The following is a 23,670-nucleotide window of genomic DNA, read 5'->3' as shown; positions in this document are numbered from 1 at the left end:
CTGCCTCTGTGGTCAAGTACAGACATAGGCTTTAAGCAACCATGAGCCACCGATAAGCGTGACAGATTAGGCAGCATGCATAAAGTGGACTAGTTAGATACCTATCAGCCACTTCTAGGAGAAAATACATGTGCACGCAATAAAGTGGACTTGTTAGGGAGAGTTTTCCATCTGCCTTGAAACACTCCAACTCAATTTGTAAAGACGGACACAGCTAAAAAATGTTGTCTTTGATTGGAAGTGATGACAAAATCCTGATCCCATGAACACAGATACATGCATACAATACACACTACTGCTCAAAAGTTTGACGTCAGGGTGAAAAGTCCTTGTTGTAAATACAAATTTCCATTGGTTTTCATGTAATATTACATGAAATTTAACAGTAATAAGAATATATGTACACAGTAATACAGGGGTCCATTTTTAGTAACAATCACTCCTGTACTTACAGATCACATGGTGGTACTTAATGCTAATGTATCAGGTCAGATGGGTAATATATGATTAGAAACATCTTACGGGCAAGAAGAGCTGAAAACTACTCTGCAGCTTAAAAAAACAATAATTGAGTTAGTTGGGATCTGGAAATTCAACTTCATGGGTTCAATCAGTCTGAAAGTGGATGCAAGAAAAAACATTTGGTTGTAAGAGTTGCTTGGTGAATAATCATTATAGGAAGTGAAAACTTTTCCAACCCCGAAAGTGAAAAAAATGGAAGATGTTGAACATCTGGGTGTGTCACTGTTGCTAAAAAAAAGTATAAACTTGGTTTAATCAGATTACAAAGTGAAAACAGGATGATCTGACATGAATGTTGTAAAGTTTACTGTGCTTTTAATCTGTACAATGATTTTGGTCGATGCTTTTGTCTTTGGAAAATGACTTCTTGACTGACACGTTGGGATTTAACTTGACAAACTGACAGTAGTTAACACAATGTACCACTGAAACACAGCAGCTATTAGTGAAAATGGGCCTCTGTATGCTTCTGTAGATATTCCTTTGAACCTCAGTCATCATTTGTCATCAATGTTACTGTTAAACATTCACCTTTCTTTACATTTCTGATTAATTGAAAAAGCTAGTTGGGATTGTTGGGATCTGGAAATTCAACTTTGAACACTTTCTAAGTATATTATGCTTTTCAATTGTGACACGTGGAATATGATCGTCAACGAACATGAATTTTGTAAAATTTTATTTTTATGCTTTGAAAATATGTCACATTTTCATTTATAGTGACCCAGAATTCATGAGTGTCTGTAGACTTCTTTTTATTTCATGGGCTCATCTTCTTTTGATTCCGGGGCCTGCCGAGTGTGTTCCCGCCTTGGGGACCTGCCACACCTGGGAGCATAACCACACACACCTGCAGCTGATCAGCCTCGCCTGTGGAGCTTCTTAACAGAGTGATCTCCGGTCGACACTGGATCGCTGCGTGAGAAACCGTCAGTTTACCCGGTGAACATAGATGTTTAGAAGTGCGTGGTTTGCCCTTCATGTTTTTTTACGGCTGCTTTTGTGGTTTCCTGCAGGATCGCGTAGCGAGCGCACGGGATTTAGAAACGGAGTGAGCGGAAACACGGACCATAGTCACTGGGAGGAGATCCTGCACGGCAGTCAGGGACATACATTCACCGAATTCAGTCTGCATCTTGTTGTGATTTCACTGTAAATAAACGCACTGCATTCATCACAGTACAAGTACATTTTTTCCAAATGATCTCATTTGCCTTTGTCTTAATATCTTAGAGCTATTTCCAGGGGCAAGACTGTTTGTTAGATTCTGTTTTAAATCAGGTTGTCATCTTAAAATCAATCTCATAGCACTGATTTTAGAGTAATGTACAACAATTGTAAAGTCATTTAAATTTCCAGAGGGTTATGGTGAAATTAAAGTTGTTCTTTTGTGTGATTGCGCACTGCCCATGAGAGGGTCTCTTAATAAGCTGTACAGCAGAAGTTTCAATTTAATTTTATCTATACATCACCAAATTACAACAACAGTTACCTGGAAGAGACTGCTAGTCACAAAAAAGGTGGACAGAAAATAATTTTCCAATTTAGAATAAATCAAATGGCTCAATTAACATTTTTGGTTTTATTTATTATTACACCTTTTTCTAGGGTCCTCTTACATCTATCACAAAGTGTGTACAGGCTGTAATAAATAAAATGTGCACAAATTTAAAACGAGCAAATAACCTATACAAAAGTAATTACTATTGATCTGCAAATGGCTGTTAGAGACAGCAAATACACTCAGAGAATTTTAGCATGTCAGTATAAAGCTGACTGTAATTCTTCAGTTAACTGAGCCTCAGATTTTTCTAAGATTTTGTAATTCAGAAGTGAACCATGTGAAATACATGATGTGTTTAAAGAAAATCTACTGGAGCTCTCTATAGAAATGATTCTGTGTTGTGATTCTTTTCCCCACGCTGAGCCATTACAACCAATTTTAAAGTGCTCAATCCCACTTTCACCTCTTCCCTAATCATTTTCCTGTTTACATGCAAAGTCACCCTTTACAATGTGGGCAACAGAATAGAGCTATATGTTATTTTCCTGTTGTGATCTCTTATTCTTAGTTAAGAGCATTCTTAGTTTTGTATTGTTTGTTTGTAAGGATTTATGGTAGAAAAGGTGGGGTTAAACAGTTATTAATCACTGTATGCATACAGTGTGTAGCTAATCATGTGCCTGTATGATGCCTAACCGTGAGGTGCCACCTCTGTCATATTTAAAAGGACAAAAAAAAATATAGACCAGTTCCTAAATGTGACCAAATTACCCGCAGCCTTGAACTGCTGTGTTACACCTCAGCCCTTTACCTTGAAAAGGTCAGGCAGAGAGGCTACAACTGAACTACAGCTCAGTGATTTCAGAGCAGACACTGAGGTCAGGAGAGGAAGCAAAGCAGCGAGTTACAATGTCAAACAAAGAAACACTTAAAAATGTGGGGAAAATGTGTGTCGCAAAACAAACATTTTACTATTTCACGAACAATATGACGTCGTTCAGCTCAATAGCCTGCATCTCTGATAGTACAGGGGTGCATTAGTACCTATGGAATTGCACAGTTGCACATCTGGAAAGACACAATCACTCCTGAAAGGTATAAACAGCTTTTAGAGCAACATATGCTCCCGCCCAGGTGATGTCTTTTTCAGGGAAGGTCTTGCATATTTCAAAAGATAATGCTGAACTACATAATGCATTAAGTTATCTCACATCATGTCAATCTTATCAGAAGAATCCTGGTGCTGAACGTGCCTGCCTGCAGTCCAGAGCTCTCATCAGTTGGAAACATCTGATGCATCATGAAACAAAAATAAAACAAAGACCACCCAGGAATGTTGAGCAGCTACGACATTCATCTCCCGAAAGCCCAGCAGCTGGTCTCCTTAGTTCCTAGATCTTAAAAGAAGCAAGGTTGCTACACAACTGTAAACATGGCCTGCCCTAATGTTTTTGAGACATGTTGCTGTGATCAAACTCAAAATGAGCGAATATTTGTCTTAAAATGAGACATTTTCATCGCATCGTTTTTATTTCCGTTTTACACAACGTCCCAACTGTTTTTGAGATTAGGGTTGTATCGCCTGTGAGGTACAGTCTTGTCTTTGCACTCGGCTGAATAGGCTTGTTTTTATTGTAGGGTTTCAGTGAGCTAGCCAGAGTATGCTTAGTAGATATACTAACTCCAGAAATGTTTCATTTAGTTGCATTTATTTTTGAGTAAAGCTGGTGGGATTTATCGCAGCGGGATTATTCGATCCATGACACCATAACAGGGAAAAGGTGTGTTTGCTCAGCCAAGGTCAAAACATGGTGATATAAATAAGCACAACAGGAGCAGAGATTTGTTTTTAATTTATTCCAACACAGTTAAAAATCATATATATATGTAAAAGGCAAAAATTGGATCCTTTAATTTTAAGTTAAAATTCTTTATTTATGCAGATCTGTAGTTGCATAAAAATGATTTTAATGACGTGTGTGTCAGTCCTTCTCTAATATAACACACCAGTTACCCTGGTCATGGTAGCTGCTCTGTACCTTGACTCCACCCACCTGGCTGCACAGCTGTTCCAGCTCCCCCTGGTGAAACACATGATAATAGCGGTGAAAGACGGCGGTTAGATGGCTCTCAGACTCTGATTTCAGATGAGAACTCGAGGTCTGAGTGGTGCCACTCGGACTGGGCTTAGAGCCTGGGCTGTGAGTGGCGTCATCAGTGTCAAGTCTTAATCCAGGAGACATACTTGCATCAAAACCTGGACTGAGACCAGGGTTACTGTCAATTCTGGTTTGGTTAGTTAAAACCTTTTTAGACTTCTCCTTTCTTTTATTCCTTTTCACACCATCTCCTGACTCTTCCTCCCCTGGTTTTTTCCCCTCTTTCAGATGCCAGGGAACTAAAAGGTCCTGGGTGTTAAAGGCTGTGCGGTTTGTGTGCACACTAAGCTTGCCATCAGTCACTTTGCCAACAGGTTCGTAGCCTTCTTCTAAATGTCCGCTATTCTGGATAGCCGATTTCCCATGAGGCTCCCGTCTGTCTTCGGATGTGTTTTTAGTAAGGTTTTCCTTCCCATTATGCTCTTTGTTGTGGTCTTTGAGGTACTTGGACCTCTGCTTGTTGTACTCTTGTTCAAAAGCCCAAACATAGATGAGTGCATGACCTCCAGGCTTTAGAAGTCTCACCAACTCTCTCATAGCTGCTAGCCGCCGCTCCTACAACACACACACATTAAAAAAATTAATTAAAGACAGAATCACATGCAACTCACTGCATGTGAATCATTGTCAGAGAGATTTTGCACCAACAACCTGATTCCTAATTGATGGAATTATGAACACAGAAAAATACCATCAGATTTTGATCCACCGATCAATACCTACTGCTAATGCAGTAAAAGCGTATCTGGAGAGAAAAGCATACAGTGCAACACTATCAGTCATGGATTGGCCTCCCCAGAGCCCAGATGTCAACATTATTTAAGCACTGTGGGATCATGTTGATGGAGAACAGAACAAAAAGCAGCCAACATCCCAAGAAGAGATTTGAATGTCCTTCAAGAAACTTAGAGAACTATTCCTGAAGACTTCCAGACCTTACAGGAAAGCTGCCCAAGAGAGTTCAGGCTGTATAGAATAAAGGTGGTCATACCAAATATTTAAGTCTGTCTCCTTATGCCTTATATCAGTTTTACCAAGTATGTTTGCACATGTTTGAATAAATCACTGCATCCAAACCCATGTTCCTAGCAGAATTTAAAGAAATAAGAGCTGGCTTTTGCACACGGTTCCATGAAAAGTTCAGAACATGAAAACTTTAGTGAGCTACTAACAATTAATACAAGTCTTTTTTTGTAGGTCCATCTTTCTAAATAAAACTGATATAACGGTTCTATTCTGGTTATTCTTTGTACGAGGATGAGCTGTGTGTACCTCTGTGGAGAAATGGTGTATGACGGCTATAGAGATGCAAGCGTCACAGGAGGCTGTTCGCAGAGGAACATTCAGAGCATCAGAAACAAATGCGTGGAAACCCCTCTCTGCACAAATTTGGACGAGAGCGCTGCTACGATCACATCCCACCTGAAATAAAACATACAGAGAGAGAGTAACAAGGCCATTCAGTGGACTATCATTCTCAAACAGCAACAAACGCACACGTCAGCAGAGTGTCAGCACGTACAAGGTCTGAAGAAGAACACGTTTACAAACTGCTCGTGATCATTTAAGCCAGAGAAAATGAACAAGAATGGAGATAAATTATGCGAGGTGAACAAGAGACAGCAGACACAAGTGAGAGAGCGGGAACACTACACATATGCACACACACCCTCGATCTACTGCTGACGTGCAAACAGAAAGATTAAGTAGAGCAGGAGGCACAAAAAGAGGGAAGGACTGAGGCGAGAAAACAGAAGAAGAGCAGAGGCCTGGGTTGGGAGAAAATGAGAACAAGCAGAATAAAACTCGGGTAGCTGCTGTGCTCGCTGCATGATCACAGTGTTCTCTGTTCTGATTTATCACAGCTACACTCTGAGTCAGGATAAGCTGCTTACATGCACCCCCAAATCCCAAACAAGAATATCCCAGTGTGCATACGTAAACAGGAAATGTAGGATATTACCATGGAAACTGAGCTTATGCAAAAAAAAAAAACAACAACAAAAAAAGAAACAGGGAAGAAATGAGAGCAACAACAGGAATCTCATCCTGCTGTGCCTTACTCTTATTTATTTAGCCGTCCTGAAGCAAGACGTGATGTTTACACCTGTGACCAAAAGCAAACTCTCTGCTAACTCACGCCTACATTTCACATTCAGTTATACCCTCCCAGAGACCCAAAGCTCTACCACTGGAGGTAGACGTGTAAGCTGCAGCGTCTAGCCCAATGATGCAAACTTTGCTTCATTCTGAACCAAAGAGGTCAGGCTTATGCAACCAGGTCCTGAAGTGGCTCGCTCAGGTTCCTCCTTTTCTTTTTATGTTTATGAAAATCCCGAGCACTGCGAGTGTGACCACGACGTGGTCTGTCTATTGTTCGGGGAAAGAAGCTTTAGCTGATGCGCAACAGCTGCAGTTCCCCAAATGGCCACTTGAGGTTGGCTTTGAGAGGAAATAAACCCCATAGTCTCCAATGTTAAAACACTCAGGGCAGAAATGATGATATGTATAGCTGTACAGGGGCGATTCTTTTTTAACTGACAGTATAAAGTTTTCAGCCTCCTTCAGAGTAAATAGATGTGGATACTTCACACCCAGCAGTGACAGCTGAGGTGAACAGTGTACCCTAATTACAGATGAACAGCTCACCTTGAACTTTTTTAAATGTAAACAATACTTGTTTTATCCAAGAAGACAAAGTTATCTCACTTCAGCGATTTGTTTTTTGCTGCAAAATGACACGTGAACCACACCAGCACTGTCACTGAAACATGCCATAAATGTGAAGTCAGTCTGGACTGCATGGGGTCAAGTTGCCAATAACATGCAATCTATGTCTGCCAATACAACAGTTGACTGTGATAAATCAGTGAAAATCCCTGATGCTGTCTGCATAGACAGAAATTCCCATTAACTATTATGTTATAAATGAAAAAGTTCTTTGGAAACCTTCAACAATCTCCCCGATTGTTTGCAGAAAGGTTGCTTCTTATCAGGTGAGATGAGGCCTTTTGTTTTGAATATTCCCAGACTAATTTTTATTTATTTACTTGAATATTGATAATTGGTGTCCCTGTATATATCGCAATACTGTATCAATTTCTTCCAACTAAAGAGATTTTTAAACAACTAGGATATCTTTTTTGTTTTCTGGTTCTACTAAACATCACAACTCATTCAAGTGAACCAATCCACCAATTCGCCAAAATAAAATGTTGCCACCAGACAATCAACCTTTAACATGGACGAATTTAGAGCTCCTGAATTCTCCCAAGAATTTAAAGCTGTGTTGTTTTTAGGAACGGTTTGTCACATTCGAGCAGTCATTCAAGACTGCTTGAATGTGTAAGTTAAAAAGCTCATCAGTATCACTCCCCCGTCATTAAAGCACAAGCAGATCTGACTATAATTACAACCCTGTATTCCATTTATTACAGCCATGCTTTGATGTTTTATGGCACGTAAGTCCATTTCACTTTCTTTTATCCTTTCACCTATAAGTCTGATGGTGTTTAAAGGCTTTAACCCAAAGTTAAACCTGATGTTACATCTCTAACCTCACCTCTGTGGCCTTATCAGAGCGACAGTGTTGTGTAAGGTCATTAGTAGTTATTGGATGAGTCATGCTGATCTACATGTGTTTGAAAAAGCCCAGAGCCATCTTAGATTTTGCATCCCTATGTGAGAAATGAAGGAGAGGAGTTCTAGCTCGAATACACAGATGAATGCTTCTGCAGATAAGTGCCTGTTATGAAAATGTGTAGCATTTCAAAGTGCTGACAATCTAAGAAACAGCAGCAATAAAAAAAGCAGTGATAGAGGAAATTACCCTGCAGGGATCAATGAAGTATCTCAGAGGTGCAGACATTTCAGTATAAAATGACACTCACTGCAATCATCTCTGAGTTTACGCCCAGGTATTTCCCATTTCCGCAGCCCACATCAGCTAGCACGCTACCCGGTGGGAGCGAGGACAGGAAGTGGCAAACGCGAGGCCAGGGGGAGTGGCGGGTGCTGCTGAAGTGGGAGGCGATAGCGTCGTACACCCGGTGCACATACTCCTCCTCTAGACGGGCTGCATCGGCATGGCAACATGGAAGCGCGGGAGGGGACGGCGTAGAGGGCGAGAGTGTTGAAGGAGCTCCCTGACTGTCACAGGCAGAGGGGAAGGCTGGAGACAGAGAGAAGGCGTTCACTGGTGAGATGTGCCGATCGTTTATTTTTGACCTGCGTTGCCATGCAACGTTTAATTACAATCATATCGTTCGCATATCTTTTATTATTGTCTTTATGCAAAAGCGCTAGCTATGCTCTGGGTTTAGGATTCTCATGCAATGAAACTGTCAGACAAAATAACATAATCCTGCTGTCTAATTTTAATATTAGACAAAGATATCCTGACAATTTCATTTATTAAGCGACAAAAGGTAAACAAACCTATCAATCTGGCCCTGTGGGGGATAAAGTAGTAGCCTAAACTGTGATTAACCACATTTTTTGGAAAGCCGAGTTCAATTTCACTAGCCACACCCAGGTCTGATTACTGCCATACCTGTAGAATTAAGAAATCACTTAAACTGAACCTGACAAAGTGAAGCAGGCTGAAAGACCTCAAAAAGCAAAGCATCATGTCAGCATCTAAAGAAACGTCTGAGAAACAAAGTTGCTTGATCAGTGTGAAACGGGGTTACAAAGCAATTTCTAAGGTTTGGGACTCCTGTCACCATGGTGACAGCCAAGAAGTGGCCAGCCTAACAAAATTACTCCAAGAGCGCATCAACAACTCATCCAGGTCACAAAAGAACCCAGAACAACAGAAATGAAAAAATGAGAAAAAGGAGCCCCGTAATATATTACATATATTAAAATTAAATTTACCTCTCAAAACCTCACTCACTCTCATAATGTGAGTAAAGCAGTTTATAAAAGCAAAGTGTGTTTTGCTTCACTCTCACCACAGCGGCAGGGTTCAGGCCTGATCTTGCGGAAAGTGAAAGAAGTGCGTGTGCCCCTCTTGCTCAGAGTCAGATTGCTACATGTTCCAGGTTCAGGCGTCACATGATCGGGGGATTGCTGCTCACAGGCCGGCACCATGTCAAACTTACGAGGAGTGATCCTAAAAGGACACACGAAGAGCTTGTTTTAGTAGTTATAAAAGACAAAAACACACAAACCAACTGGTGAAGAGGATGAGAGGATGTGGATGTGAACAAATACAATGCAAAGGATGAAGACAAAGACCATCAACAGACTGAAATGTACTAATTGTAGTAAATAAATAGTTTCTTTTTCAGAGGAAAAAGCAGCAAATTAAGCATCAATCCAAAGATCAGGTCAAAAGAACCTGACTCCAAAAGGAGAGACTGATGCTTTGACACAGTCCAGCTTACCCATGAGTCCAGAGATATCTGCTCTCGCTCTTCATGACCAGCAGGCTCCGTCCAGGCAGCACCACAGCAACAACACGACCATCAGGATGTCGGAACTCCATCACCGTCTGCACAAACACAAACGCGCTGTGTTAAAAGTAAGAGTGGTTTCTACTCATTACTTCACTGCACCGATAATAACAAATTACTGATTAAATTAAAAAATTTTATGAAGGTTTTAAAGTCATTGGGTGTGGATTTATATACATATATATTTCTTGCAGGCATATTTCCAATGCCACACACACACACACACACACAAAAAAAACAGCCGCCAGGCCCTTCCTTTTGTAACCCAATCATTTTCTACTGATGGATGACATCCTTGACAGCTCTCAGTCAGATTTCCGCTCGTATCACAGCACAGAAGCAGCCCTTGCAAAGGTTTTGAACACAATTTGCCTGAGGAATAATGCGGGGAGTTTCACAGACTCGACTGCATTTGATCTTAGCAGCATCTGATACTGTGGATCACTTCTAAATAGGAAAGGCAGGAACTGCAATCAGATTCCTCACACATGGTACATGCAGCCATCATCAATGATGGTGAATGAGAAAGAACTGCTATGATGTAAGAAGTCTCTCAAGGAATGGGCCCTGGTCCTCTCTCATTGCACCTGTGCACTTTGCTGAGTAGACACCCAAACATATCTATTCCTCTCCAACTCACTGCATCATGAGTTCTACAGTAGGAAGAAGGAACAGCATTCACTCGGCACTATCAGCACAACATGGCAACTCTGACTTTGCTGATGACACGGTGCTCTTGCCCCCAGAGGCTGGACAAAAACTGCACTTCTGACATCAGAACTGGGAATCAGTCTCAACATCAACAAAGATGAGGCCAACATTATAAGCATGAAGGCCCATCACAGCAGCAGGACATCCACCTAGAAGACATCATGATGCTCCTGTTGTGGACATGCAATTCCAACTAACAGTTCAACAGCAATAATAATTTGGCATCCTGCATCAGTGTTTCCCTACATATTACTGTGCATCTGCTGCAAGTAATAACTGCTGATAATACACCTTTATATTTTTATTATTCATCAAAATGTTTCTGTATCTGCAAGTACAGGAAACAAGTTACGCACTAGTTTTTATGCTTTTAGTTCTTCAGTAGAGTTGGGCAATTTCATGGTTTGTTTCTATATTCTAATTAAGCCATACTGCTGTACAGCTATTATTAATTATTTATTATTATTATTATTATTATTATTATTATTATTATTATTATTATTACTACTACTATTACTATTAGTAGTAGTAGTAGTATGACAAATTTAAAAAACTTTGACTAATTTTTCATTTACTTTTTTTTTTTTAACGTTTGCACCAAAGCTAATATTTTACTGATCCAGCAGTAGCTCAGGACTGAAAGAGACTTTGGCACAAAACTTCCAAACTACACAGTTTTGACTGATGTCACCCAAAGGAAAACACTGTCGACCACCTAAAACACTGTTCATGTTTTCTCTCACTTGCAGCTAGCAGACACAGCGTTGGTGTTTGATCCTAATGTTTCCTTACAGCACATAACAGAATAAGCTCTGCTGGGAAATTACATCTACAACAATTTCCAATTGTATCCCTCCAAATTCTGACAGCAGGAAAATTGGATTTTGTGAAGTAGATGGCATTCATGTATATGTGTGTGTGTGTGTGTGTGTGTGTGTGTGTGTGTGTGTGTGTGTTCCTGTCTAGCTATCTTTATGAGCACCGAAATCTGCATTCGGTGCAGATTGGATCAGACCGGTGAGTGTGTCCTTACAAGTGACTGTTGGTTCTCACAAGTATAGTGAAGGCCTTTTTGAGGCTCAAAATGTAGTTTTAGTGTCAGGGTTACAATTAGGTTATGGTTAGGTTTAGGGTAAGGGTTAGGCATTCATTTTTAATGGTTAGGGTAAGGGGCTAGGGAAGTCATTATGTCAATGAAGGTCCTCACTAACACACTACTGTGTGTGTGTGTTCCCCTCTGAGGAGTGTTAGCCAATCAATGAAAGGGTGGAATGTGACTAAATCGATGGTGACGCCGGCAACTACGCTTTACTTCACAACTATTCATCATCTCCCTCCCTCCTCACACGTATGCACGCACACACAAACACACAAACAGGTTTGTACATCTTTCTGAGTACAATCAATTACAGAGAGCTTCTTTACTTCTTTACTTCCTTACCTTAACTTCAAGCATCACAATAAGTAACCCTAAACCTCTGCCTAACTTCTACAATTAGCCCTAAAGTCAGTCCTCGCTTCTGTAGTCTAAAACTGGTCCTCACAAACACACAAGCACACACCAAAAAGGCTGCCAATATACAACATCACAAACAGCTCAATAATGCAGTTATAGTTCGTGTAATTACCAGGAAACAAGTGTTTCATTAATAATGACTGAATCACTTGTGTTACATTTTCAGAGAAATTAAATCCAATGAAACTGAGCGAATGGCATAAAGGTTTGTTATGCACCAAATCCTGTCTGCTTAAATCAAAACTGAATCAAACTGCAGTGCACTCATTAAATCCACAGAGTAGCAAAATATTTAACAAGGTTTCCAAATAGTCTTTAAAATAAGCTACTTGTTGTATTCTCTGCAGCCACCACAACATCAAATTTAGAAATCCTAATGTGCACTCAGCGCTTCATTACTAGTACCCAGTCGGAGCCCCTTTGAGATGGAGCAGAGCACCTTCTTCCCAATACTCAGGGAGGTTGTGGTGTTTCAACAATGCTGAGTTGGTACTAGGGGTCCAAAGTGTGCTAAGAAAATAACCCCCCCACCACCACAAACAGCCTGAACCGTTGATACGAGGGAGCATGAATCCATGCTTACACTATCCAATTTTGATGGGAACTACAGCCTCAGTTTACTGCAGAGTGCAGCGGCAATCTGACGTAGCCGATGTGCTTCAAGTTTTCAATGTGTTCTGTGTTCAGAGTAGAGATAGCACGATACCACTTTTTTATGTCCGATACCGATATCATAAATTTGGATATCTGCCAATACCGATATGAATCCGATATAGTGTTTTTTAATCAACAAAACTGTTTTTTAAATATCTTGCTGCATTTTGTATAAGTTCATACTCAAGTTTAAAACAACAACTACACTAAAGCTATTCTGTTATACCTGTATGCAAAAAAAAATATTTCATAGTTCAGCAATACTGATCAATCTAATAAACTTAAACCTACACCATCCTCCCTATTCTGGTATTTTAAAGAGTACTTAGCGTAAATATTAAGCAACCTAACTAATAGGGTTCCAACTCCCAGCAACAACAAAAATAAATAAATAAAAAATAGGGAACCACCCCTCACGCTCCACCTCATGATGCTTAATCGACGTAATCAACCTTAATTTGATGCAGTGTGAAAAAAAATGCACAGAAATCAATTATTTTTCAAGAAATATTAAATAGATTCAACATCTTTCTTCAACAAAATTGCAGACTGCACAGATGGTACCTTCCCAAAGGAAAAAGTACTATAGCTTACTAGGGTATATATATTAGACTTAATAGTCACTATATACAGTAATTGACTTCTATTCATTTTACATCAAATTAAAACTTTGGGTGTCAGATAATTATTTATTAAAAGCTAGACATTTTAAATGAGAATAAGAAAGAAAAGTATGTCTTTGTGCCCCCTTTTCCCTGTTAATGCCCTATCGGCCCCCCTGGCTAAACTTTGCTAGATCCGCCCCTGCACAGTTACCAGCGTCAGCTACGTAGAAAAAGATCCTCGAGTAGAAAGTAATATTAAATAATTCTAACAACAGCTTATCAAGCTTAAACGTGCTGCTGTTGTTCAGCCGCTGGTTTCCTCTTTCTGGTGCAAAGTGGGCCAAAAACAAACAAGAGAGACGGACTCGCGACAGAAAAGCCGATCAGCTGATCATTAAGCAGTTTCATGATTGAAGTAGCAGCAAGAAGAGGCAGTCGCTCCATATATCGCTTGTTAAGCTTAACGCAGGAATGCTTTACAAACATTCAGAGATGGACTTACACACTTGCTTTACTTCTCTCGGGGATAACTTTGTCGGAGATGAAATGCCGGGTTGCTAGCGAAGCTCCAAATGCTATCCAGACCACCGACAGGTCCCGCATGCCACAGCCGCTCTATCACGTGATGCATACTGCTCCGACGTGCTAACGTTCTGAGGTGAGTTACGGCGTGTTGCAAGTTTTGTGAGGTGCTTTCGTGATATTTAATGGATCGGATTACATTTTTTATTTTTCTCCGATATCCGATCCAGTAATTTAGGTCAGTATCGGACCGATACCGATACATAATATCGGATCGGTCCATCTCTAGGTCAGAGATGCTCTTCTGCGTGCGGTGGTTCTTCTTCTTATCGGCTTCAAGCAGTCCTCAGTCCTCTGACATCAAAAACACATTTTCACCCAGAGAACTGCCGCTCACTGGATAAATTCTCTTTTATTCGACCAGTCTTTGTAAACCCTACAGATGGCTGTGTGGGAAAATCCCAGCAAATCAGCAGTTTCTGAAATAATCAGACCAGCGCATCTGGCACCAGCAACCATGCCACGTTTAGTCATTCAAATCAACTTTTTCCAATTCTAAAGCTAAGTTTGAGCTTCAGCAGGTCACCATGACTACATGTAAATGCGTACTTGAGTGGTGTTAAACAGGAAATACTGCGAGAAATACCACCGCTCAGCTTAACAGTACCATTACTCCCATGCATCGCTTAAAGAAGAGCCAGTTTAATTGCACTCAATAAAACTTTCTTTCGGGGTCTATTCGCTTCAAATATTCCTCCAAGTGTCCCTTCCTTTTTTAACGTGATTTAATATGCCCACTTTTTCTGTGGCTCTGAATCTCCACTGAAAAGCAAGGACAATGAATACACACACTGTCAGTCTGTGTGTGTGTGTGTGTGTGTGTGTGTGTGTGTGTGTGTGTGTGTGTGTGTGTGTGTGTGTGTGTGTGACAGATGCCACAGCAGATGACAGCTGATTGCTAGCAGAGCCCCTGCTTTTCAGACAAGCAGGGACAGATGGGTGTTCATCCACAGCAATCAGGCAGCAAAGACTAAACCCACGATCTTAGTTTATAGGTCGCAACACCTGTGAACACCTGGAAGAGTGAAGGATATGAAAATGGAAAATCTATAACTCTTGTGTACATCCGTTTGTTTACAAAATTTCTTGCGAGCTTTAATTCCTTAAGTGCCTGCTGGATGAACGGATGCTACGGTGAGAAGGAACTGAAAAGAATGAGACACACCGAGAAGGTAACACAGTGTTCTCAGGAAAAACACAAGGACACAAGATGTGTGCACGTACGCACCCTCACACACACACACACACACGATACTGACAGCTCTCTGAAGCAGATAAATCACAGAGCTCAGGAAGGTTGCGGTTAATTTGACAGATTAAACTAGAACTTATAAATGAATACACACAGACTTGATCTCACTGGGTTTAAACGAATAACCACCTCTTAACAGTTTTAAGATGAAAGCTGACAGTGTTTTCTTTAGACCATCTTTATGTACAACTTTCATTTTAATCACTGATGATTGCACGTCGAGTACTGCTGACTGATGCTGGCTTCAAACAGCTACTAATTACCAACAGCTCACAGGTCTGTGGCAACGATGACGATGATCAAATCACAGATGCCTGACCGACTTCTCACCTTTGCCCCCAGGCTCAGAGACAGGATGGTGTCCTCAAAGGCAGAGTGAGTGTCCACATGAGGAGGAATACCTGGAAATATCATAAACAAACATGGAAAATGAAAACCTTCAGAGCAAAGTTAATCAAGCGAAACATTTAAGAAACTTCTCTCAGCCCAAAGGCTTCCATAACTCCTCATCGACTGGTTCAGGAAAGGCTCTGCTGCCACCCAGTGGTGCAAATCAGTAAACTCTGTTTGTGTGCTCTCTTATTCATTTTTAATAACAGATTAATTATCACTTATAAAAGCAGTTATTAATCAAGCGTAACACTCAACCACTAAAACCAATTTTTCTGTCCATGAATGCAAGTAAATAATCATAATTTGGCATCTTAGTAATTAACAATACTGTGTTAACTTAGAGCAGCTGTGGCATAAACCTTACACTGGGTGGTGGTCTAATAAATTTGTTACATTTATATTGTATATTTAAAATTACAATATAATGGCGACGGGGACTAAAAGTCCTTGTTTCAGTTATTAACTGCCCAAAGGACCAGTATAATTATTATTATTATTCTGAGCTGAGAATCATACAGCACTAATCTATCTATCCTTCCTTATCACAATATTCTAACAAAGGGTTGCAGGGGCTCTGGAGCCAATCCCAGCTAGTAGAGTTCAGAAATTAAAAAATACAGAGTTGGGAATGAGCAAAAACTTTCTGTGAATTATTCGAGCTGTAACTCACCCTGTCCAGATTCATACTGATTTACAGTCAGCTGGTCTGGCATAACGTTGATCTGTCCATTTCTTAAGCAACGCTCCAGAACAGGTAAACACTCCGCAGGGATACCTAGAAACACACATATTCCTCTGCTACTTCTGTTTTGCTTTATTATATGCTTGTCTAGTGACTGAAGACCATATCACGAAAAACACAGTCCACAAAACCACACCTGATACAATATGTTTGATAAAAGAAGATCCAGATTACCTGCAGGTAATGGCTTGTCCTTATCCACATTGTTGTTGTCGTAGCGAAATTCAAAGCCATAATGTTTCACTCTTCTGTGCTTCAGAGCTTTTTGCGCTAAGAATCAGTTAAAGGGGATTATTCAGAAACAGTAATCAAAAGTGTATGCCTGGCTTTTCTTCACAGCTTTTTTGGGGGGGAAATGATACCCTCACCTGTAACATCCTCATTAGTGGATGACCAGTCTACAGCAGCAAGCAGCAGAGCTTCTTCTTCTGGGGACACAAAATCCTCCAGCAGAACTAAACCCTCTGGCAATGGGACGGATGCTTCCTCCTCATAGGTCACTATACAAGAGCGTGAAAATACACAGTAGATCTTAAATACTGGCTGCAAAAAAACCAACAAAACCTTTCAGAGTATTTCAGATTATTTGACTTACTTGTAAACCTAAGATTTTTCAGGCACATGTATCAGTTTTATCATGAGCATCCAGAGACAAAGAACTATCTAGTAAAACACAAGGTTATTTATAAATCGCTTGACAGAAGAGCCTATGAACCCAACAAATGCTTCAATAAGAAGCAATATGAAAAAGCAATAATAAAGCTTCTTATTTAAAAGAAAAAAAAATCCAGCTAGCCAATCCTTAACAGCTGATAAACAGCCAATCAAAAGTATGAGTGCAGAGTGCACATGCTGTTTAAAAGAGTAACGCAGCTGACTGTCATCAGCAAAAAAATGGCAAGAAATACTATCAGCACTGGCAATTACCCGACCAAGTGGCAGAAAATACAGACCCAAAAAAAAAAACATCAGACATACACTGACATAGTCTTTGCAAAGATTGAACAACTTCTATTAGTAACATATGAAGAAACCCAATCCAGTGTAAGATCCACTGTATCGAAAGCTGAGCTAAGCTCTAATAAGACCCATACAGAACAATCACCGGCATCTGAAGCCATTGTAATGTCATATGGAACTTTAAGAAGACAACTTTCAGTCAAATGCATTGCAATAACTCATTACATTAATAAAACACAATAAAACCCTCCCTGCAAGTGTAAATCCATTTAAAAGAGAAAGGAGAATTTATGTCTAAGCCAGGCTATATCTGAAAGAACTCACAATGTTCCTGATGGTACTGAAAGTAAAAGTACCTGAGTTGACATAAGCGAGGTAGAGCATGACACTGCTCTCTCCGCACTGCAGCTTCTGTCCATTAAGGTGGGTGTACGCTTTTAGAGCACTCTCTTCACACCTGGAACGAGAATGAAAATGACAATAATATTAGTTTTAACTGGAATAAAAAGGTCCTCAATGTACAAAGCGCATTCCTGCTGTGACAAAGTGCCGTCTGTGCCCTAAGTGTACCTGTATGTGACAAAAGCATAGGGCTTATGGGGAGGCATGAGCAGGCTCTCCACTTCTCCCATCTCTTTCAGCGCTGCCGAGAGCTCCTCTCGACTAACGCTGTTCCCCAGGCCACCATTAGCCACCACCAGACTCTGCAGAGGTGAAATAAACAGTAAAAATCACACAAAAACAAACAAACCTGAAAATAACTGAAAAAAAGAAGATGTCAGAAAAAAAGGGGGAAAAGGCCTTTTCCCAAGGATTGTTAGACTGCTTAGCAATCAATCAACCTACAACACATACTCTCATGAAAAAACAACTAAACAAATGAAGTAGTTTGTGTTTTTGTTGTGATGCTTTTACTGGCTTAAAATGTTGATGTTTGTTTGTTGATATTTGTCTCTAGTATAAAGTAGTTTGTTCCCTTTTGCTATGAACCCAATTTTTATGAACTCGTATTTGTATTTGTCTGCAGAGATAACAGCGTGAAATCGTTTCAGATAAATAGAAATGGTTCTTAAAACTGTCTCAGACTGCTGCAGGAACACAAAAATGAATCCCATTTAAAAGGAGCAAATGAAAAGTCTCTTATAACGAGTAAAATATTCAAGGTATTTTCCATAAACAGCGGCTGATTTTCTTGTTAATTTATCAATAATAATAACAACAATAGTAATAAATATATATATAAAAAATTTGAATAGAACAATTAAATATTAGATATGGAGGTAACTTTTAAAATCATTTTAATGTTAAAAAACAAGCGAAGAATAATGAAACATACGACAACGAACCATTACCCGTCAAATAAACGTTATTTTTCTTTACCCTGGTAAGCTGCGGGGTCGTATGGATGCCTTCATGCTTCAGTAATGTGTGACTGGCTTTAATTTGTTTTCTGAGAAGTTTTTTCTCTTCTTTACTTCTCCTGACGGCCTTCACGTTGTTTTCCTCACTAGCATCCATGGTACGTTGTTTTAATCCGTCCGGGTGCAACGGGGACTGAAAGACTTCGGTTCCCAAAGATTACCTCTCCAGGAGACATTTTGTAAAATGTAACCAAAGTGTTTATCTTACATAATTCTGATTTGTTAAGAATAAAATGAAATTATTACATGTGAATAAAATATATATATGCACTTCTCGGAACTTTGTTAGCTACAGCTGTTAACTTATTATCATCTTGTCTTACTCAGCCAATCACATGGCAGCAACTGAGTGCATTTAAACGCGTGGACGTATTAGGACGACCTGAGGATTAGAATGGCGAAAAATGTGATTTATGTGACTTTGAACGTGGTATGGTTTTTGGTGGCAGATGGACTGGTCTGAGTGTTTCAGAAACCACTGATCTTCTGGGAGTTTCCCCACACAACCATGTCTAGGGTTTACAGAGAAATGTATGGCAAGAGAAATATCCCGTTAACATGGGTTTTCTGGGTCAAAATGTATTATTAATGCCTGAAGTCAGAGGAGAATGGTCAGACTACTTCAGCCTAAGAGGAAGGCAAAAGTAACTAAATTAACGACTTGCTACAACCATGGTATACATAAGAGCGTCTCACAACACATGGAACCCTGACGCACACGGGTTACAGTAGCAGAAGACCACTTCAGGTGGCACGTCTGTCAGATAAAAACAACAAATACTGACAGAGGCTTCGAGCAGGATGACATGCCATGTCACAAAGCTCAAATCATCTCAAACCTATGTCTTGAACATACATTCACTGTACTCCACAGTCACCAGATCTCAGTTCTGTAGAGCACATTGCTGAGAGCACAAATCTGCAGCAACTGTGTGATGCTATCGTATCAACATGGACCGAAATCTCTGAGAAGTGCTTCCAGCACCTTGTTGAATGTGCACCACAAAGAATTAAGGCTGTTCTAAAGAGGAAAGGGAAGTGCATACCACTGAGTGCACATAATATAAAAATCTGATCATATGAACTTCAGTGAGACACTCATTCTTCTATTCCAGATGACTCAGAGTGTCTCACTTTTCCACAGTGTTTTTCTTGATTAGCATCAGCGCATTTTTAAAATGTGCATCTGGACTTTGCCTGTCATTTTTCCAGCATCTGAAAGAATTTTGTCCACCGTGAACCATGAAGGCATAAGAGTACAGTATAGAACAAAGCACAGGTGCAGCTATGATGCTCTTGATGACCCCTGATCCAACAGTCTGGAATAAAGTTGCAGATTCAAAAAAGAACCTGTGACTGTGACCATGTGACTTTTCTTTTCCTTGAGGTTGCATTTTGCATTACACGCATTTTCCCTTTGATGTCCTTTAGAGCAATCAGTGCAACATTGTTAAACTTGTTCTTTAGTCTTAGCTAAGTGATTCTATTCAGTTCTCTTCTCATGTCAAAGCTTCTGTTCTGTCCTTTGGCTCTGTTTTGCTGGCATTATAAACGGTAATGTCAAATCCACTTGATCTCCAACTTGATACAGTAAGGGATTAAATATCGAGTGTTGGACTCTACCTTTCCATTTTCAATCATTTCATTCGTCTATCATCAGATTCAACTTAAATGTTGGCAGCTGACCCAGACAGTTGGTATCCTTCATATTTGTTATTTTCAACAAAGCACCATACCCAACACAGCTGGACATATTCTGATCATGCACGAGCATTCACTCATATTCTAGCATAGGTATTGACTTGTGATTTATGTATTCTGTCCATTATTTTGTCTTTGATGCATTGCCTGCCCTGGCCACTGTTCCCTGTCTGATTTCTCTCTCAGTGGGGCCAATTATCTCAGATCCTGCATCCAAATTCCTCTTCTGTCAGATGAATGACTCTGCAACCCCTCTGAACATGAGTGCGTGTTCCAGCACGCGTGTCTCTCTGTGTTCTGAAACATTTGTGCGTGCGCCTCAGTGCTTTGCTGTGTCCCTGTGCATTTATACTCGGGCGTGTTGTGTAATGAGGCCTTCACCTGTCTTCTGCCATCTCCGTAATTACACTGCTGGCCAGTGCGAGCCCTCGGTCGTCTCAACGGCAGACTCTGTTTATCCTACAAAACAACAGCTGGTCAGGCAGGAGAGCATGTGGCTGCCCTCTCCCAACATGATAACAACACTCTGCTCTTTTTTTAAGCACTCAAATAAATTAAACCCATTTATCACTGTTGGAGGTGATATCAGGTGCAATATCAGTAAGAATTCAAGCTTTAATCTCTAGTACGGAGCATTCACTACATTCAGTACAATTTGTATCCACTGTATGTGATGGTTTTGCTAAACTGGTAAAATGGCTCATTAAATGATTGATGTTCAGTTCCTCTCCTATTTTCTAATAATTTCCAACATTGCAAACCAACAACGTTTGTTGCAATTTATTATACTGATGTTGCACAGTTTTTTTTATAACACATGGATCGGTTTCATTTACTTGGAGATGGGAAGAATTTCTAAACCACTTTCAGGGCCTTTAGTGTCTTCCAAGCCTCCACTGGCTTAAAACCCAAGGTTTGAGTTTCATTTTTAGAACTGAAAGAAAACATCCCATGCCAAAAGCCCAATTTAGAAGCTAATGAATGATCCAATAATGACTCAGTGACAGAATCCTATCCTTTGTCAACCTCAGTTTCCAGAGTCAAAAATAAAATTTGGACCTGAAAACTCAGATATCATTTTAACATTACATTTCTCATTTGGTTGGCCATACACAAATGTCTTAAATACTAAGGTGAAGAAGTTAGCATTAACATTGCACCAAGTGGAAATGCTTGAAGCTGCACAGTAATTCAGGTATTCCTCATGCCATCGTTCAAGGGCAGTTTCACCTTCAGCACCAGCCAAAATCTCAAAAGCAATGTAATGGTGAGAACACAAGTGGAATCACTTCTGTAACCTGAGGCATGCCATCAACCTTTGAAATGCAGGACCGGTAGCTATTTGCCAAACTCCTGCTGCTGGCATCTTTGTATTGTAATTAGCTGGGACCACAGGATGAAGAAACCAGATGCTGCCTTTTAAAATAGTGACTCTGATGTCTGCTTCTCTCTGGAGACGTGTGAGCAGATGGTTGGTAGTTGGAGAAAGGTGAGTTATAAAAACTGCAGTCTATCAAAAATATTCTACATCTGCCAATGGTGGTTATGTCTTTTCATGCATATGGAGAAAGAGAAGCATGAAATTAGTAATAATGACAAATCATCAACACAAAATATTACCATTCCTGCAGAAGACAAAAGATTAGCCTATTCAAGGACTAACAGGGAGGGGTAAGGATGGGCAGAAATAGAAGCTAAAGCAGCAGATCTTATGTTGAAACATTTTAACCGGTCAAAATATTTAGAGGTCTGAGAAGTGTGTTTGGAGATCCATCTGATCTGTGTATAATCTCTCTGCCAGAATGGCAGTCAGCTGGGATGAAGTCCTATCCTCTGATAATTGCTATGGCAAAGATCTGGCCACTATAAATGAGCAAAGTTGTGAGCTAAATAATTTTCCAGTGCCAGCTATTTATAGACCAATGTTCAGACTAACCCACAGTATTTAATGAATATGGGGAACTTGTGACATGATATTTTCCACAACCTAAGGCCAAGAAAGCCAATTAATGTTTTTACTGGCATTGGAATGAAATGCACCTTTTAGGGCTACACAAATATATAAAATGGAATAAACATATGTTCCACCATTTTTGGGGGAATGCAAAAATATTCAATTTCTATCAGGTTTAATTCAGAGACAAGACTTCTAAAGTAATTTGTTATAATCTAAACACTAGATTGTAATTTGAAATTAGATTTGCTGTCTTTTGGTAAGACTCATACCATACTCAGACACATGCTGTCTGCTCTAACACAAACGCCATTGAGAAGCTAATATTAGCTTAGTTTACCATACCATAGCTAGTTAGTAGCTAGCTAAAGGATTATTTTCTTATGTTATAAAATGAAGTTGCCATGTAATACAGGTTCCTCTTCCCACTTGTTACAATGCAGCCTGTTATACTATACTAACACCAAGAGTGCAATAGACAAGCATGCAGAAATTGCAGTAAGTTGCAGTTAATAAGCTGTAGTACCACCAAGGGGAGATTTTATTTCAAGCCATCATCAAAATAATCACAGGAAATCATTTAAAGAGACATTACTTACACATTTACATGTAAGTACAAATTAGCCACCTAGCTTAATTGTTGTAGGATAGAAGGACCCAGGAATGTACTTGCTTGGTCACTCGGACTTCTTGGCTTTAAACATACTATTTCCCCCTCCAGATATTGCAATTTCTGGATGTACTGCAGTTTCTGCATTTCATGCTTTGCCATGATATTGGGTTGGTTGTTTACATGCTAAAAATAGGTCATTTTAGTCTGGTGTTAGGTGGCTGCCAGACATGTGTAATTCAGCCTTTGTGGATATAAATTATATGCTACTGTCAATAGATTAAAATGATAGTGTTCATAAGGTGTTAAAAACTAAAACCAGGTCATATTAGCCTATTCCTAGGTGGTTGCTAGGCAACATGGTGGCATCAGAAAATATTAGGCATAATTCAGTGTGCGTGATTATAAATAGGATGTTCTTGTCATGAAATAAAAATCATACAATGTGGTTAGTCTTATAGTTTACAAATTATAAAGAGGGGTAATTTTAGCTTGTTGCTCTGGTTGCTAGGCAACATGATGACTCCACATTATCCTATATAGATAAGAACCTTCAGGCATTGAATAGATACCTGATGGTCTAGGAGGTGTATTATTTTATTTTATTTTATTTTTGTGTATTACTATAATATGTTTATTAGTAGTAGTAGTAGTAGTAACTGTCACGACAAAAGAATTTTCACTAGAGCTGGAATAAATAAAGCATATCTTATATTTTAGATGTGTTGCTTTGATTCAGATACATTACTGCTGTTATTTATTTTCCATAATGTTTACAGTTGGAAACTGTCACCACATTAACTTACACATCAGAATAAACATAGTGATATTGCATTCAGTAAATGGATGTGTATACACACACACACACACACACACACACACACACACACACACACACACACACACACACACACACACACACACA

The 23,670-nt window shown here is 39.7% G+C and overlaps 1 protein-coding gene across 1 annotated transcript; it reads right to left on the bottom strand.

Moving 5' to 3' along the window:
* Positions 1–3,940: 3,940 nt before the first annotated feature.
* On the bottom strand, positions 3,941–18,613 carry alkbh8 (alkB homolog 8, tRNA methyltransferase). Its single transcript, XM_005948886.2, has 12 exons — positions 18,440–18,613; positions 17,630–17,763; positions 17,416–17,516; positions 16,468–16,599; positions 16,274–16,369; positions 16,028–16,132; positions 15,295–15,365; positions 9,576–9,682; positions 9,141–9,301; positions 8,076–8,356; positions 5,458–5,607; positions 3,941–4,740 (listed from the first exon to the last, which is right to left on the bottom strand). Exons 1-12 carry the CDS (start codon positions 18,575–18,577, stop codon positions 4,009–4,011), a joined length of 2,208 nt encoding a protein of 735 aa, XP_005948948.1. The 5' UTR covers positions 18,578–18,613; the 3' UTR covers positions 3,941–4,008.
* Positions 18,614–23,670: the final 5,057 nt, after the last annotated feature.

The sequence above is a fragment of the Haplochromis burtoni genome, unplaced genomic scaffold (genome assembly GCF_018398535.1).
Source record: "Haplochromis burtoni strain Fernald_Lab_line unplaced genomic scaffold, NCSU_Asbu1 Contig_623, whole genome shotgun sequence".
NCBI lineage: Eukaryota > Metazoa > Chordata > Actinopteri > Cichliformes > Cichlidae > Haplochromis > Haplochromis burtoni.
This window is presented reverse-complemented; position numbering and strand designations above follow the sequence as displayed.